This window comes from Aspergillus eucalypticola (genome assembly GCF_003184535.1).
Source record: "Aspergillus eucalypticola CBS 122712 chromosome Unknown BO83scaffold_48, whole genome shotgun sequence".
Lineage (NCBI taxonomy): Eukaryota > Fungi > Ascomycota > Eurotiomycetes > Eurotiales > Aspergillaceae > Aspergillus > Aspergillus eucalypticola.
Window position 1 is genome coordinate 137525 of NW_020290322.1, and position 13916 is coordinate 151440.

The following is a 13916-nucleotide window of genomic DNA, read 5'->3' on the forward strand; positions in this document are numbered from 1 at the left end:
GGATATAGATTGTGAGTATTCATCGCCTTGTTGAGATCATCACTCTACTAGAGGAATATAGATGGTATGTATTCATCACCTCGTCGAGAGCGTCAATCTAATAGAGGAACGAAATTTTGGGTATATATATTTCTGCCTCTCAGGATGGCACAGGTCCGCTATTCGAGCGTCATATATTAGTAGTGAAGGTGGATTATTTCGTATTTACTAGAAAGACTTTGCACTTAAGATAAAATGTGTACTTCTTCAGTTCATCTAACAATCATCACAATCACAACCAGATTTGAAATATCTCATCCGAGCATGCCAAGTTGGCCACCCGCTCCAGCTTCCCATTTCATTTCCGTGAAGCCTCCTGTTCTAGGAGGCCTGATTGGCACTTGTAAGACTTCATCCGCCCTTAAATTTGTGACATACGATGCTTGAAGCTGCCGCGGCGCAGTAAGAATTAACTTGAACGTACATATTTCCAAGTGTTTCCTGGCCTTTTGTTGATGGCGTGTCAATTTGATGAGCCACCGAAGCAACTCGTTTGCCTGCTCAGATGTCTTCTCATCGGCGAGGTAAAATGACAAGCCGTCGATTATGCAAAAGACAACCGCCGTCGCTGGTAGAAGATCTAGGAAGCATTCAATCCGTTGACAGACCGCTTCCATGTCGTCCCCATCGAATTGGCCCATCTTCAGAAGGGGAACAAGGTCGATATGCTTGAAGGAAGACAAAAGCTGTGACAGAATCTCGCTCGGGATGGTCGTTGGAGAATTTAGCTCATTGCTGGTATCAACATGCTCGCCGCAGAAGAAATGGACCGCAGCTATCTGGTCCTTGTTATCGGAGTTATTGGCCCGCATCATGTCGAGCGTGTATACCAGTCTGGCAGCAGTGAAACTCCATGGCGTTTGGAATTGGTTTCTAGGTGCGTTGCCGTTCACTACCAAGATACTGGAGGTTGGCGTACGGATCCAGGCTGCCAGCTCGGGTGAACGAATCACGTATACGCAACGATCTTGGTCTTCAAGTGATAGCCTTCCTGCTAGTTGGTAATTAGCAACAACATCAGCCTGGGCTTGATGTTCCTCATATATGAGTCTTGATCGGACAATGGCACGAAGGTCGCGCGGGGAATATACTGAAGCTGGACGTGTCAATTATTCTGGTCTATTCTCTGTATAATCTCAAGCTGTTGAACCGACCTTCTTGGGCCATGCGGTGACTTGTGTGGCCAGATACAAAGGATGTCATCGCGTATGGAGAAGGCGCATAAAACCCCTGAGCTTTCCGCAGACTGATCTTAGCATACAAAGGGAGAGTATGGTGAAGCCGGACTCACAATTGACATATGCTTCATCCGCTAATTGTGGGTTACACTCAAATAAGACCAGGAGTGCGTTCAACTTGAAATTAATCTTTTCATTGAGTTGATTACTCCTGTCAAGCTTCTCCTCAATCGTTTTGTTATATTGGGCTTGGAGCGCTTGCGTCCTTCTAACCTCGCTACAGACCAGCTCCATAGAGTCCTCCAACATTTCACGAAACCCTGTAGTCGTTTTGTCAATGCCCTGCGATAACTGTTCAATCTGACTAGCCATCTGCATGCTACATATGTTAGCCTCCTCATTGAAATTATCCTTGCATTTTCGCACATCCTCAATACTTTGGGTCAAGGCCACCTGAAAGCTTGAATTTCGCATGATTGCCCCCAATGCCTTTTCACGAGTGTGCTTCTGTGTATAGGCGAGCATTTGCCCCAGAGCTGTCAGAACTGCAAGGTATAGAGCATCGCTGCAAGCCCGAAGAGGTTCAGACGTCTTAAAAATTGCCAAAACCCTCTGAGCACCACCCAGTAATAGGGGAATATCACGCAGGCCACCGACGATGGCGTTACGCACTTCCTTGGCGCGTGCCACTGCCTGTTATTATCAGTGAGTGATAGACACCGTATGCACAGAGTTGAGACCATACATGCAGGATAAACTTGAGTCCTCCACACACAACACTTAAATAGCTCGATTCGGAGGGCAGAAGCCCCAGCCATCCATTGATAGCGTTCTCATGGTCCCCCAATGTCCGGAATGCGTTTCGAATCTGATTCCACACACCCTTTTCCGCTTCGCTGTTCTTGTATTTCGCTGCGACCTGATCCACACTATCCCAAAGCTCCTCTATGGTGTGTACTTGGTCCACTTTGATGCCCGTCTTGTATTTATTCTTAGATTTATCTTCGTAGTCTCGCATCGCTTGTAGGAATCTTTGTTCTTCTTCATGAACCGAAGGCGGTGGAAGATTCACCTTTGGCCTGTCATAGTACTCCTCGTCAGACACTACTCTTCATGGATAAACAAATACATCGAGCATTATTCATACGCTATGTGAGTATCCCCTGCAGGGTTGGCTGGAATAAAACTATGAGTTTCTGAGTCGAACCGAACTGCATGGTCTAGCATAGAGCCATGTTCTTCATGCTGGGCATATTTATCGACGATGTGTATCTTGGACTGATGCGTCTGTTCGGAAGTCCCAAGCAGCTGCCTGATTGACTTGAACGAGGTTGGAGGCATTGCTACAAGCTAGGCTTTGAGTGAATCAAGGTCGATATCTGGAAGATAAAGCAAGACTGCCTCGGAAGCAAATAGGATCGTCTCAATGGTGAAGCAATAACCCTCGAGACCTTGGAGGAAATCAAGAGGTGGCATGCAGTGTCCAGCTACACAAACGAAGGACAGAGTGATTGGGGAGGGAAGGAAGCGGAGGGAGGAGGGGGTGGGGCATTCATGGGACAGTAAGTCAGCCTCTCACTAACAACTTGAATCTCACAATATATTTGCTTTTTCTGCCATCGACCGAATCCATGCTCATGGTGAGTACCTCCCACACGCCAGACTAGCAGTCCCAGCAATCTCTCACCCAGACTGCCTACAAATTGCTTTTTTCACCAAGCCCCTCCTCCTTCCCTCTACATGAGACATTTATCGCAGTTTCTACAGAGTGTCGACGTTTACTGCGTAAGTACTGCAGTTTGCGCCCGAGTGCCCCCACATGATACGCGTTCTAGCAGGGATTCACAGGGATAGTGTCGCGGTTTTTCGAATATGATTGGACCGTCATTATCAGCATCGAGCCTTCTCCTCAGCTCGTTGCTTCGGGAACCATCTGTTGCCCGATAAAGCCCGACGCGAGGTCTCAATAATGGCACTTGCTTGACCGACCAATCCCAAAGATTACGCCACCATCCTCACCAGATGGAGGAAAAAGAAGAAATAAGGCGCTACAATACAGAAGCGCTCAGAGATAAGTGGAGATTTATCGTCTTCAAACGGGGTGCGCTCAGAAATATTTTTTGCCGACATCTCTTCATAGCGTTTTCAGTATATTACAAGTATAAGGCGTATTTCAGTCTCCGGTTCCATCACCATTCTACCACAATCACACACTTCATATACCCCGTTCCAAAAGGCCACTTTGGCTATGAGTGGCCCCCCAACCGATGACACTGTGCCCAAATCGCCCATAAGTCTCTCCAAATTCGGAATGGACTGCACAGTCGTTGAGGCCGATACCCCGGCGCCTATACCACCTACGCATACAACCATTACGCTACAGGCGGCCCCAGACAGGGACACATTACTCGTCAATGGAGAAGGGAACCCCGTGTCCGCAGAATTTGGAGGAGGCGATACACATGGCGTTGATGGTGACATGAACGCCGATTCCGATTCCGACGATGATGAGGACTCCTTGGAAAATGTTCTCAAGAAATACAAGGAAGCAAAAAAGTACTTCGTTGAAAGCGATGGGATAACCTACGTGCCAAACGCCCAGTGGTATATATACCGGCAGTATTGTTTTGGGTGTCACCTTTATGTTGCATCAGACGTGCCCCATGTTGGTGGAGAGACACGTAAATCAACCTGCAAAACAATTCCGGAACGGCTGCCACATCAACAGTCGATACATAATGAACACAGTGAGGAACGGGCAGAGAGACCTCTTCTCCCATTCCGAGTCAGGATTATGAACACGTTACTCAAAAGGGTCATGGATGAGCTTGTGGGTATTTACCCTTTCAATTGTGACCATGTGGCTCCGTATCGCGCTATCGTTCCATACCATGAAAAGCTCCGCAAATTACTACAACAGAAAGAAGAAGAATTTTCGAGACTCGCTAAGATATACCCCGACGATCCAGCCGTAAAACGCACGCACTCCTGGCTCCCGGGACGCTTCTCGCTCTCTAAATCCCATTTATCTTCAATACACCCTCCCGATGATCCCGTAACAGATGGCACCTACCCAGGAGGAAGGGACGAAGTTCTGCATGCCAGAACCCAGCTAGATGGTCTAAGAGTCCTTATCCATTTTCTAGATTGTGACCTAGGGGACTTAGTGAGAGTACGCCAGCAGATCGTCAAGGGAACGCTGGAGCGCATCCCCTTTCCATACCTCTGGCATCTGTTTCATCCAGGGGGAATTCTAAGGCAGCATCTTCTAGGAAACCTTCAAATCTGGTCATCGACTGCTTTTGTCTTGACTTTGACGGTAAAAAGATCAGGGCGCTCCCAAGAACTATATCCATCAGACCATATGATGGCCAGCTATCTATCACAGCATTGGAGGCCTATCAACTAGAACTTGAGCCGAGAGTTCGGGAAATCCTTGTACAACGAGGTAGAAAATTCGTCGACCTAGCGAAAGTATCTCACAGAAGGTATAGGGGGTTGAATCTGCGCGAAAGCGATTTCAACAAGTACGAAGAGGTTTGTATCACATATCTGTCTCTCAAGGACTGTCCTGGCTAATTCTTGGTAAGATTGACAGTGATGTGATTATCGACTTCGAGCTCGCTTTGCGAAGTAAGGAGGTGGCAACGGATCTCCCAGAGTACGGTGGCGGTGTGATTCTCGAGCCAACAGAAGAAGATCCCGACGAAACGCATGACGACTATTGCTTCTACGATAACAAGATATTGGAAAAAAGGTTGCGGTCCGATTTCATGCAGCATACCTCACTCCTTGAGGAACAAGATCTTGAAGCTTTATCAGACGATAGTCTAATGCTTCTCCCGCCCAGGGTCTATGGATATGTCCTCCTCAGTCGAGCCTGGCGTACGTGACTCTGCAATATATTTCCGAGCAACTCAGGACTCTTCTGACTATGTCACAGATCCTTTGGACATTGACCCGATTACGGAGATCAATGTGATCGGCGGAGACCAACCCGATCCGTTTGATGACGCTGTTCTGCCTGAGAAGCATCGCGATATCGTGCGAGCATTGGTTAAGACCCACGCTCGCGCACGAGGCACTTTAGGGAGCACTGGAACAGCTAATTTGGTTGTAAAGCGTGAATTTGACATTGTGAAAGGAAAAGGAAGGGGACTAATCATTCTCCTTCACGGGGCGCCGGGGGTTGGCAAAACGTCCACCGCGGAATGCGTCGCTGCCCACACTGGTCGCCCCTTATTTCCAATCACTTGCGGTGATCTTGGTGGGGACAGTGCTCAAGAGGTTGAAGCCAACCTGGAACGGTTCTTCGACATGGCCAGAAGATGGGGGTGTGTTTTGCTGCTTGACGAGGCAGACGTCTTCCTCAGTGAACGTATCAAAGGAGATATCAGGCAAAACAGCTTGGTGTCGGGTAAGTTATTCAAGAAATTTCTCACCATTGCATAGAAACCATGGCCTCTGATAATTTTCGGCATTGCAGTGTTTTTGCGAGTGCTGGAATATTACTCGGGAATCCTGATCCTGACAACTAATCGGGTAGGCGACTTCGACGAAGCCGCCATATCACGCATCCATTGTGCCTTGTATTACCCGCCTTTGGACCGCCAGCGAACTCTCGAAGTATGGCGAAAAGGGATCGGCCGCCTGAAGCTTCAAAATGGCAGTTGCACGATACCAGTCAAGTTTGATAGGAAAGAAATTCTGGATTTTGCCCGACGCCTCTGGAAAGACGGCTACCGTTGGAACGGCCGACAGATCAAAAACGCCTTACAAACGGCAGTCGCACTGGCCGAATGGGACAAGATCAAAGATAACCCCGATAGCGAGGCATGTCCGGAGCTGAAATTCGAGCATCTCGACACTGTGGCCAAAGCCAATGCCCATTTCGAGTCATATCTGACCCAGGTTCGGACCTCCGACGATACACGGGCAAAGTATAATGCCCTTCGCCGGGACGACCTCACCGAGAAAATCCCTGATACCCCCTCCCGTCGGAAACAAACCACGCCCAAATCGTCTAAGAAGAAAATGCGATGGCCAATCTTGAGTAACGATGAAGATGAGTTTGAAGAGGAGATAGAAACCAGTGACAGTGAGAGATCTAGTCAAGAGAACAGTGAAAGTGATTCCGAGCCTATGGTGATCCAGCCGTCTAAGAAATCAAGATCGCACCAGAAGAAGAAGGGTAAAGATGGCGAGAAGAATCAATCAAAAGGAAGGGAGAGCTCCAAGAAAGCAGGTAAATCGAGAGCCATGTCTTCATCGAAGAAGTCCAAGAAAGAGCCGCCGCCAGAGTCTTCCTCATCTTCTGAACCGGAGAGTGGCAGTGATGAGCAGTGATCGCATGTCTTGTACTGCTCTATTTGCTTCATGAGTAACCTTCAGCTATCACAGACTCCTTCCGGGCAGTGTATACCGGCTATCATGGCCTTACCAAGTACTCACAAGAAAGCTGAGAAATCGGCATGTATTGGACATGACTCGTCTGACCTGGGACTAGTAAGTAGGATACAATGAAAAAAGCAGTACTTTACAACACGTCTCATACTATGAAGCAGTAAGAAGACCCCAATGTACTACATTTCACCTCCCGAAGTAGTTGACATATAGAAATACATAGCAACCTGAAATATATAAGTTTGACTTCCTCGGCAGAGTATATCCTCTCTAGTATGTGTCCATTCTGATACCTTATCTTCATATATCTTTCAACACATGACATACCCAATACACTCATAGCCCGTATACCTATAAATGTACATTTAGCGTTTCCTCAGAAACTCCGGAACATCCCGCTCACCGGGAGGATTTTCAACAAACGCACTGACTTCATCATGAAAAGTAGTTTCCCGCTCATCACCATGCGAAGGCATCCAACCCACCTTACGGCCCAACACAGCCTTCGTCCGAGCACTGTAAGAGAAAAACTCAGGTCAGTATCTCATCAAATCCCCTACCCACATATCATCCTCATAAGCGAAAGAAACAGCTAAGACTCACTTCGCAGCAAACGACAACTCCGCCCTCGAAACACTTCCCATCGCCAACTTCTCCCCCGCCTCCTGCAGACCAAAACCTCCCTCACATCCGACGAGGACAACACCCCCAACTCGCAAGCAGCGATAGCCAACCTCTCCGAGAACTCGCGATGCGAATACTCGCCCGTTTCACAAAAGTAAATCCCCTTCTCTCCAGACGGAATCTCCACCCCGGTGCAGATCTTCTGAAGCATCACGACACACAAACCAGCCAGGTCCTGAATATGCACATGGCTCCAGACGGTATTTCCTGTGCCGACGACGCTGACGGCATCGGAATTCAACGCGTCTGCGATCATAGCTGACAGCTGGATCGAGTAGCGGTTGAATGGCCCCGTGCCTTGGCCGAAGATAGTCGGTGCCATAAGACGATGTATGTGGTTACGCCGAGGGCCTTGCCGGTCTCGCACACGGTGAGGTCTGTCGTGCGTTGGTGGTATGTTTCGCGCGATTCGCGGTACTTTACGTAGGAGTAGATATCTTCAACGTCGGTGAAGAGGTGTGTGTCTGTGTAGTTGTCGGTGTGAGGTCGGTCGCTTGGGTTCGATGTACCTGAGATTTGGATGTAATGGGGTGCTGCTGCTGCGCGGTTGGGGTTTTGGGCTTTTTTTCGGGTGCCTTGCCCCGTGATTAGGGCTTTCGCGGAGGGAGTGTGCCAGCCGGCGCCGACGTGGATTATGACTGTGATCGGTGGGGTGAGGATGATGGTGATGTGTGGAGGTGGAAAGGGGAGGTGTGTTACCATCGAAGTCTTCGGCGATCTTCTCTAGACGATCTGTGTGTCGTTGAAGCTGGAGAAAAGTCACGGGCTTGACGCCGAGTTTCTGCACTGTGCTGGCTTGTGCTTCGCTTCGCACGAGGGCGTGGATGTCCAGCTGCTCGGTCCATGGCTTTTGTCTTCGAGGTTGGAGGATAGGTTGGTTCCTTTCCGCTCTGAGGTGTATTAGGGTAGGTCCTGTGTTCTTGGAGATGGGACTTTCGTACATAATTCCAGAAACTCCGGTGATGAGCAGTGGATGGGATGTCACGATGTACGAGGGTGTGAGATTGAAGAGAGTTTGGTTACGAGGAACTACATTTCTTGGAGGAAAATATGTATTCAATATCTGGATGGACTTGTAAGAGTATGCGATGCTTATTGTATGGTAGCAGGATGGTTCGTCGATCTGGGCTTGCGACGTCGGAAAAAGCGACTCGAAAGTGGATTGGTGGACTCTCCGCAGATCGACTGTGTAGGGTACTCGGAACGGAAGTTGGAACAAGAATTGAACGACTGCCACAAATTGTGGAGTAGATGGCTTCCGAATGGTCCTTTTTGGTCTGTGACCGGTACTGCAATGCCAGAAGTACTGACTCGCACAGTTTGTTTTTCGTGGAAGTGCGGACTGGGAATTGGCCACTTCCGCGCACTCAGAGTCAGTGACAAAAAGTTAGATCACCCCTATCCGCCTCCCAACGATGTAACTCAACATGCATGTCAATGGCTAAAGACAAAATGCTTGGTATTGGACAACTATAGCAAGGCCTTAATGTTTCTTTTTATGATAGTAGCGATTATGATTCTTACCGGCGTGAAAATCACATGAGAGCTGAAGTTCTCCTTGGCTATTTGGCGAATAGTCTGTAGTTATTAAACATCCTGGGCAATATTCTCACAAAGTGTTGAAATATCGTCCAATGTAGTCGTCGAATGTCGGGAAGCGTGTCATACTGAGGCAGAAGCGGCATAGGCGCAGTGGGACAGTCGTCTATGTAGAGTTCCGCGGTGGGATGACAGGCAGCAAAATCCAGCTACTATCCCTACCCACCTCTACGTGATTCAGGCCTGCAAGCTTGCTTGGGACGCGGTCCTCTGGATGTTGATGCGAAAACAAGCCCACACCCTGCGTGTCGTTACCCGCAATCTCAAGCACGAGCGATTCCCCGGCCTCAAGCACGGTGTTCGTCGGCCACATTTCCACGTCAACTGGATACTTATCATCCTCTACCACCGGCAGCACATCAGCACGGGAGTAGCTGCGATATGGCAGGTAAGGGCGGTGCAAAGGATGTGTCTCGTCCACCTTGCGGTGCGAAACACGCAGCCACCCCTTGACAACGGGAACTGGATCGCCGACGGTCCCTGTATAGAACACTTCGTTTCCGTCCTTGTCCAGCTTGCGCAGGGTGACGAAAATATCTATTTCAGAAGGGGGTGCATTGTCAGGGTTGAGTCGAGAGGCGGAAATGGTTAAGTGTACGACGATATGCCCCGTAATCTCAATCGAAGAGCTGAACGTATGATGAAATTGGATAGGGTCCCTGTGCAGAAGTTAGAACACGAAAGTGATGCGTTCAGGAGAGGGATACCTACCCATGGAGCGCATCGTAGGTACAGGTGTCTGTCGTCTCAGCGGCTACGGTAGAAAGAGTACGCCTCGGCGTAAGGAATAATGTAGTATACTGTGTGTCGGGGATAGGCCAATCCGCCTCGGGGCGACCCGGCTGATCTAACTCATGCCTGGGATCGCAATCCTTGTTTCGCAATGTGAGATAGACCCGGGGCTGGGTAGTCTTCCAGCCCGCATGATCGTCGTCATCTTTCAAGAAGCAATCCAGAAACGACCGTTGCAGCTCCGCCGATTGCTCCCAGTAAAAGGGTAAGTCATGTCGGCCAACGACGAAGCGTAGAAACTTGTATCGAGAAGACGCTCGCATCCATCCGACCACATTTCCACGCAAGTGCAGCAGAATACCACCCTAGCCCCTAGATGTTAGTACACGCTCGTATTCATAGCAGGCCTCGTTGCTGGCTTACCCAGTTGGCTACACTGAGAAGGGGGACTTCGACATCCTCAACAGCAAACTCTCGAGACTTGTTTTGCTCATCGTCCGCGAACGGATACCGGACGGTGTTGTCGGTCAAGCCAGCCAGGTTTTGGGCTCGGGTCTCCGAATCTAGGTCCCCTTCGAGAGTCGGGTCACCCCAGCGACCGGGAGTGCCATATTGGTTGGGTAGTACTTGACGAGACCACCATATCCCTGTACGATCCAAAACATTCAGTGCAGTCAGTATCGAGGAAATCGGGACACGCAGGGGAGGTGCTGACGGACCTATAAATTGGTCCGCGAGGATGCCACCATGGCGAACGGCCTCTCGATTATAGTCACTAAAGCCCTCCCAGGGAATGATCGCGGCCAGCCCCTTGGGTCTGCGGGCTGCCACACTCCACTGCGTAGCGGCGTAGTAGCTGACCCCCAGGAGGCCGACCTTGCCGGTCGACCATTCCTGCTCAGCAGCCCACTCGATCACGTCAAAGAATGTCTCACTGGTTCCACGGGACAGGACGTCTAACTGCCCTGGACTTTGTCCGATTCCTCTCTCGTCTACTCTCAAGACAATGTAGCCCCGCTGAGTCCAGTACCCTGGGTCGGGGGTTTCCCACGCTGAATGGGCAGATTTGTGCTGCGGGTTCACTTCATTGAAGCTACTCCGATTGAAGACAGAATACGGAACATCTTTGCCATCTATAGCCATGTTAGCGATGCATTGGATTACTTGCTAGCAGCTATACGAACAGGGACCATAGGTTGCGATCACCGGGTAGGTTTGCGAGCCGAATGGGGCGGCGTCTTTGGGGAGATAGACGTTGGCGCGGAGGACTCCTTTGCCAGAGGTTTTCAAGGGAATGTCGACGTTCTTCATGAAGACATAGGGGTATGTCTCACAGTCGGTCTGTAGAAATTGGTTGAGGGTCATCTTGAAAGATATACTTTTGCGCTCAACAGCCAGGGGACGAAGAGATAGAGTGGGCGAGGAAAGTCAAGCATCTCAGGAACGAATCCCCGAATATATTGTAGATGGAAGAGAGACCGACTGTGGAAAGGCGGGGGAATAACTAGCCTCGGTTATGATCTACATCCTCCTGCGCCCCACCTTGCATCCAGTTCAAACGAAGGACACTATCTGCTTCCTTTAAAGGGATGCAAACTCAGATTACGTGCACCGGTGACCTCCAGATCCTTATATGCGATCAATACATGACTAGCTAGAAAGGGCATATGTGATGTCGAGGCATCTGCCGGAGTAGGCGAAGTCACGTGGCTCGCGCTCTGACCGCCACGAGTAACCCCTATCTCACCCCACTAGAATCATATATATATCTGTCAAACGCTCGCAAAGGGCCATTTCACCCAGTGTGTACACTTTCATCTTTTCTGATTAGTTGGTAGGATCTCACTGCCTGCAGGTAGATTCTGCCAGCTTCTCTCATTACTTTTATCTTATTAATCCATGTCTGTTATTTACTACTTTATACTTACTACTGGCATTTCTATTATTTCTGCTACTATCATTCTCTGTACCTGTCTTCTATTATTTATTAATTTTATTTATATTTATATATTCTTACTTGGATTTTCTTTTTTACTTTTCTTACTACTCTTACTTATTATATTACTAATTGATTTATCTACTTTAATAACTCTTTAATTATCTGTATATTTTTTAATTTATTTACTTCTGACTGACTTGCTGCACTTGGATTATATACTAGTAAGCAGTATATCTGTCATTTAAATATATTCTAATTTTATATTTATATTTTTTAGTTTTTTTAAATATTTTTTTAAGCCAGTATGGCTTTTCCTGCAGCTATATTAATTAAAACTAATAATTATTTAAATCTATATTATATATTATATTAGGTTTCTGTCAAACCCTAGGATCGCTTCTCTGTCCCGGTTAGCTTAGCTTCACTGGTATACGTACCGTCGAACTGGGTCGAGGAAGTATCAGGCTGATGACTATCTAAGGACAACTGGTCTTGGACACGAGAAGAGAAGTAAGGCCAGATAGTGCCGCGCAGCTATCCGTAAGTAAGTGCGGACGAGTGTTCTATCGCTAAGCTTCCAAATGTATGGTTACTTAAAGACAGTGTTATTGAGCACGAAGAACAGAACTAACTAAGTACATGAAGGAGTGTCCTTATATATCCTATCCTCCGTATACCATATCATATACCATTAGGTCTGTCGTATACCGCCATGGTAGTTGTAGACCGGGATGGTATACCATATACCATAGATCCGTGTGTATACCGTGATCACGTGATGCGTGGCCGTTCTGGGCGTCGTAAAGGTAATCGGGAATTGTACTAAATAACAACTTGGCTTTGCCCGAGCGCTGCCCTTATCGGCGCTTTCTGCCTGGCGAGTCCGCCTTACTAGTAGATTAACTAGCAGGGGTCCGTAACATCACTTCCCCTCCTTCGAGGTTTCTTGTCCTCAAGAAACATAAAGGTGTGTATTCCCCCCTTGTGTGTTGGCCGGGTCCTTCAGTTTCTTTTCTTCCCCAGGATGGGTCATCATGCCTTTGCGTAATCGCTACAAAGAGCGTTGCCATCAAGCTGACCGGATCGTCCGTAACGGTGTCCAGGTCGAATTTCCTTGCACCTGGTGTGATTCCCACGGTCTTCCTTGTTTCATGGATTCCAAAAACCGAAATTGTGCGGCCTGCACTCGTCGTGGTCGCAAGTGTGAGAAGCGTTTCCACAGTGATTCCGAGTGGGATAAACTTCAGCGCGATGAAGAGAAAATAGCTCGAGAGATTGAAGAGACCGAAGAGCAGATCGAGCAATTATTTGCGAAAATGAAACGTCTGCGAAGACATCGAAAATTCCTTAAGGATCGTGGTGGCCGGATGCTGGATCACGACTCGAGTGTGTTGGATTTGTTGGATGGGGAGGATCCTCCAAGCGCCGAGGATCTCCGGGAGCTGGAGCGTCTGGCCGACGAGCATGACGCTGCTCAACTTGCCGCTGTGTCAGACGACACTAGTCTGACTCAGTTGGTTGGTTCCCCTTCCTTCTGGGCGAACTTCGACCTTGCTGCTGGTGGTACTGTTCCACAAGCTGGTGACAGCCCGTCAAATTCTCGATAGGTTCCCATGTGTTTTCTGAGGTATCATAGCCTTCCCATTTCACCAAGTAGTGTGACTTGCCGCTGATTTTCTTGTGGTCTAGAATCCTTTCGACTTCATATTCTTGTTCGGTGTCGTCGTCGATTTCCACATTTTCTGCGATTCTAGCGTTCTTTGGTGCGGGTTCCAATAATGAGATATGAAACACTGGGTGAATTCTGTTCATCGATTTCGGTAGTCTTAGTTTGTAATTGACTGGTCCTTTTCTTTTCCTCGATGACGAATGGTCCTAGTTTGTGGTGATCGAGTTTCTGGCTTGGTCGTTTTGTTTTAATATTCCTGCGGAGTAGGAATACTTTCTCCCCTCTTTTTAGGTCAGGTTCCTTTCCGTGTCGATGATCGTAGTATATCTTGCTTCGTAGGTTCATGAATTCGATGTCTCGGGATAGTTGGGTGTGCATGTTTCCCGTGAATGTGACAATGTCTTCGGCTATATCAGCAATTGGTTGCTTTCCTATCGGTGTTCCAAGGAATCTTGGGTGATAACCGTAATTAGCATAGAACGGTGAGACTCCGATTGTCGAATGATTGGCGTTATTGTATGAAAATTGTGCCATCGGCAACAGGTCTGCCCAATCGTCTTGCTGGTAGTTTACGTAGTGTCTCAGGTATTGTTCGATTGTCTGGTTAACCTTTCCGTTTGTCCATTTGTCTGCGGGTGATAAGCCTGTTGTCATTCGTTCTTCAATTCCCATG

At 48.3% G+C, this 13916-nt stretch overlaps 6 protein-coding genes across 6 annotated transcripts; 3 read left to right on the plus strand and 3 right to left on the minus strand.

The window, feature by feature from the left end:
• Positions 1-223: 223 nt before the first annotated feature.
• BO83DRAFT_373123 (uncharacterized protein) lies at positions 224-2919 on the minus strand. The gene is made up of 5 exons (XM_025530017.1): positions 2365-2919; positions 1963-2296; positions 1331-1910; positions 1194-1274; positions 224-1135 (listed from the first exon to the last, which is right to left on the minus strand). The coding sequence occupies exons 1-5, from the start codon at positions 2556-2558 to the stop codon at positions 294-296; spliced, it is 2031 nt and encodes a 676-aa protein (XP_025382140.1). The 5' UTR covers positions 2559-2919; the 3' UTR covers positions 224-293.
• Positions 2920-3239: 320 nt separating this feature from the next.
• BO83DRAFT_421836 (ATP-binding protein) lies at positions 3240-6727 on the plus strand (the record flags this gene model as incomplete). Its single annotated transcript, XM_025535010.1, has 6 exons — positions 3240-3318; positions 3395-4536; positions 4593-4754; positions 4808-5102; positions 5161-5634; positions 5704-6727. The coding sequence occupies 6 exons, from the start codon at positions 3240-3242 to the stop codon at positions 6561-6563; spliced, it is 3012 nt and encodes a 1003-aa protein (XP_025382141.1). The 3' UTR covers positions 6564-6727.
• A 258-nt stretch (positions 6728-6985) lies between these two features.
• Positions 6986-8247, minus strand: BO83DRAFT_404099 (uncharacterized protein; the record flags this gene model as incomplete). Its single annotated transcript, XM_025533678.1, has 5 exons — positions 6986-7136; positions 7224-7285; positions 7309-7569; positions 7632-7942; positions 8004-8247. The coding sequence occupies 5 exons, from the start codon at positions 8245-8247 to the stop codon at positions 6986-6988; spliced, it is 1029 nt and encodes a 342-aa protein (XP_025382142.1).
• On the plus strand, positions 7953-8982 carry BO83DRAFT_193593 (uncharacterized protein). Its single transcript, XM_025526573.1, has one exon. It carries the CDS (start codon positions 8278-8280, stop codon positions 8845-8847), a length of 570 nt encoding a protein of 189 aa, XP_025382143.1. The 5' UTR covers positions 7953-8277; the 3' UTR covers positions 8848-8982.
• On the minus strand, positions 8929-11260 carry BO83DRAFT_193584 (X-Pro dipeptidyl-peptidase protein). The gene is made up of 4 exons (XM_025526572.1): positions 10820-11260; positions 10059-10768; positions 9615-10000; positions 8929-9562 (listed from the first exon to the last, which is right to left on the minus strand). Exons 1-4 carry the CDS (start codon positions 10998-11000, stop codon positions 9010-9012), a joined length of 1830 nt encoding a protein of 609 aa, XP_025382144.1. The 5' UTR covers positions 11001-11260; the 3' UTR covers positions 8929-9009.
• A 184-nt stretch (positions 11261-11444) lies between these two features.
• On the plus strand, positions 11445-11785 carry BO83DRAFT_193610 (uncharacterized protein). Its single transcript, XM_025526574.1, has one exon. It carries the CDS (start codon positions 11535-11537, stop codon positions 11730-11732), a length of 198 nt encoding a protein of 65 aa, XP_025382145.1. The 5' UTR covers positions 11445-11534; the 3' UTR covers positions 11733-11785.
• Positions 11786-13916: the final 2131 nt, after the last annotated feature.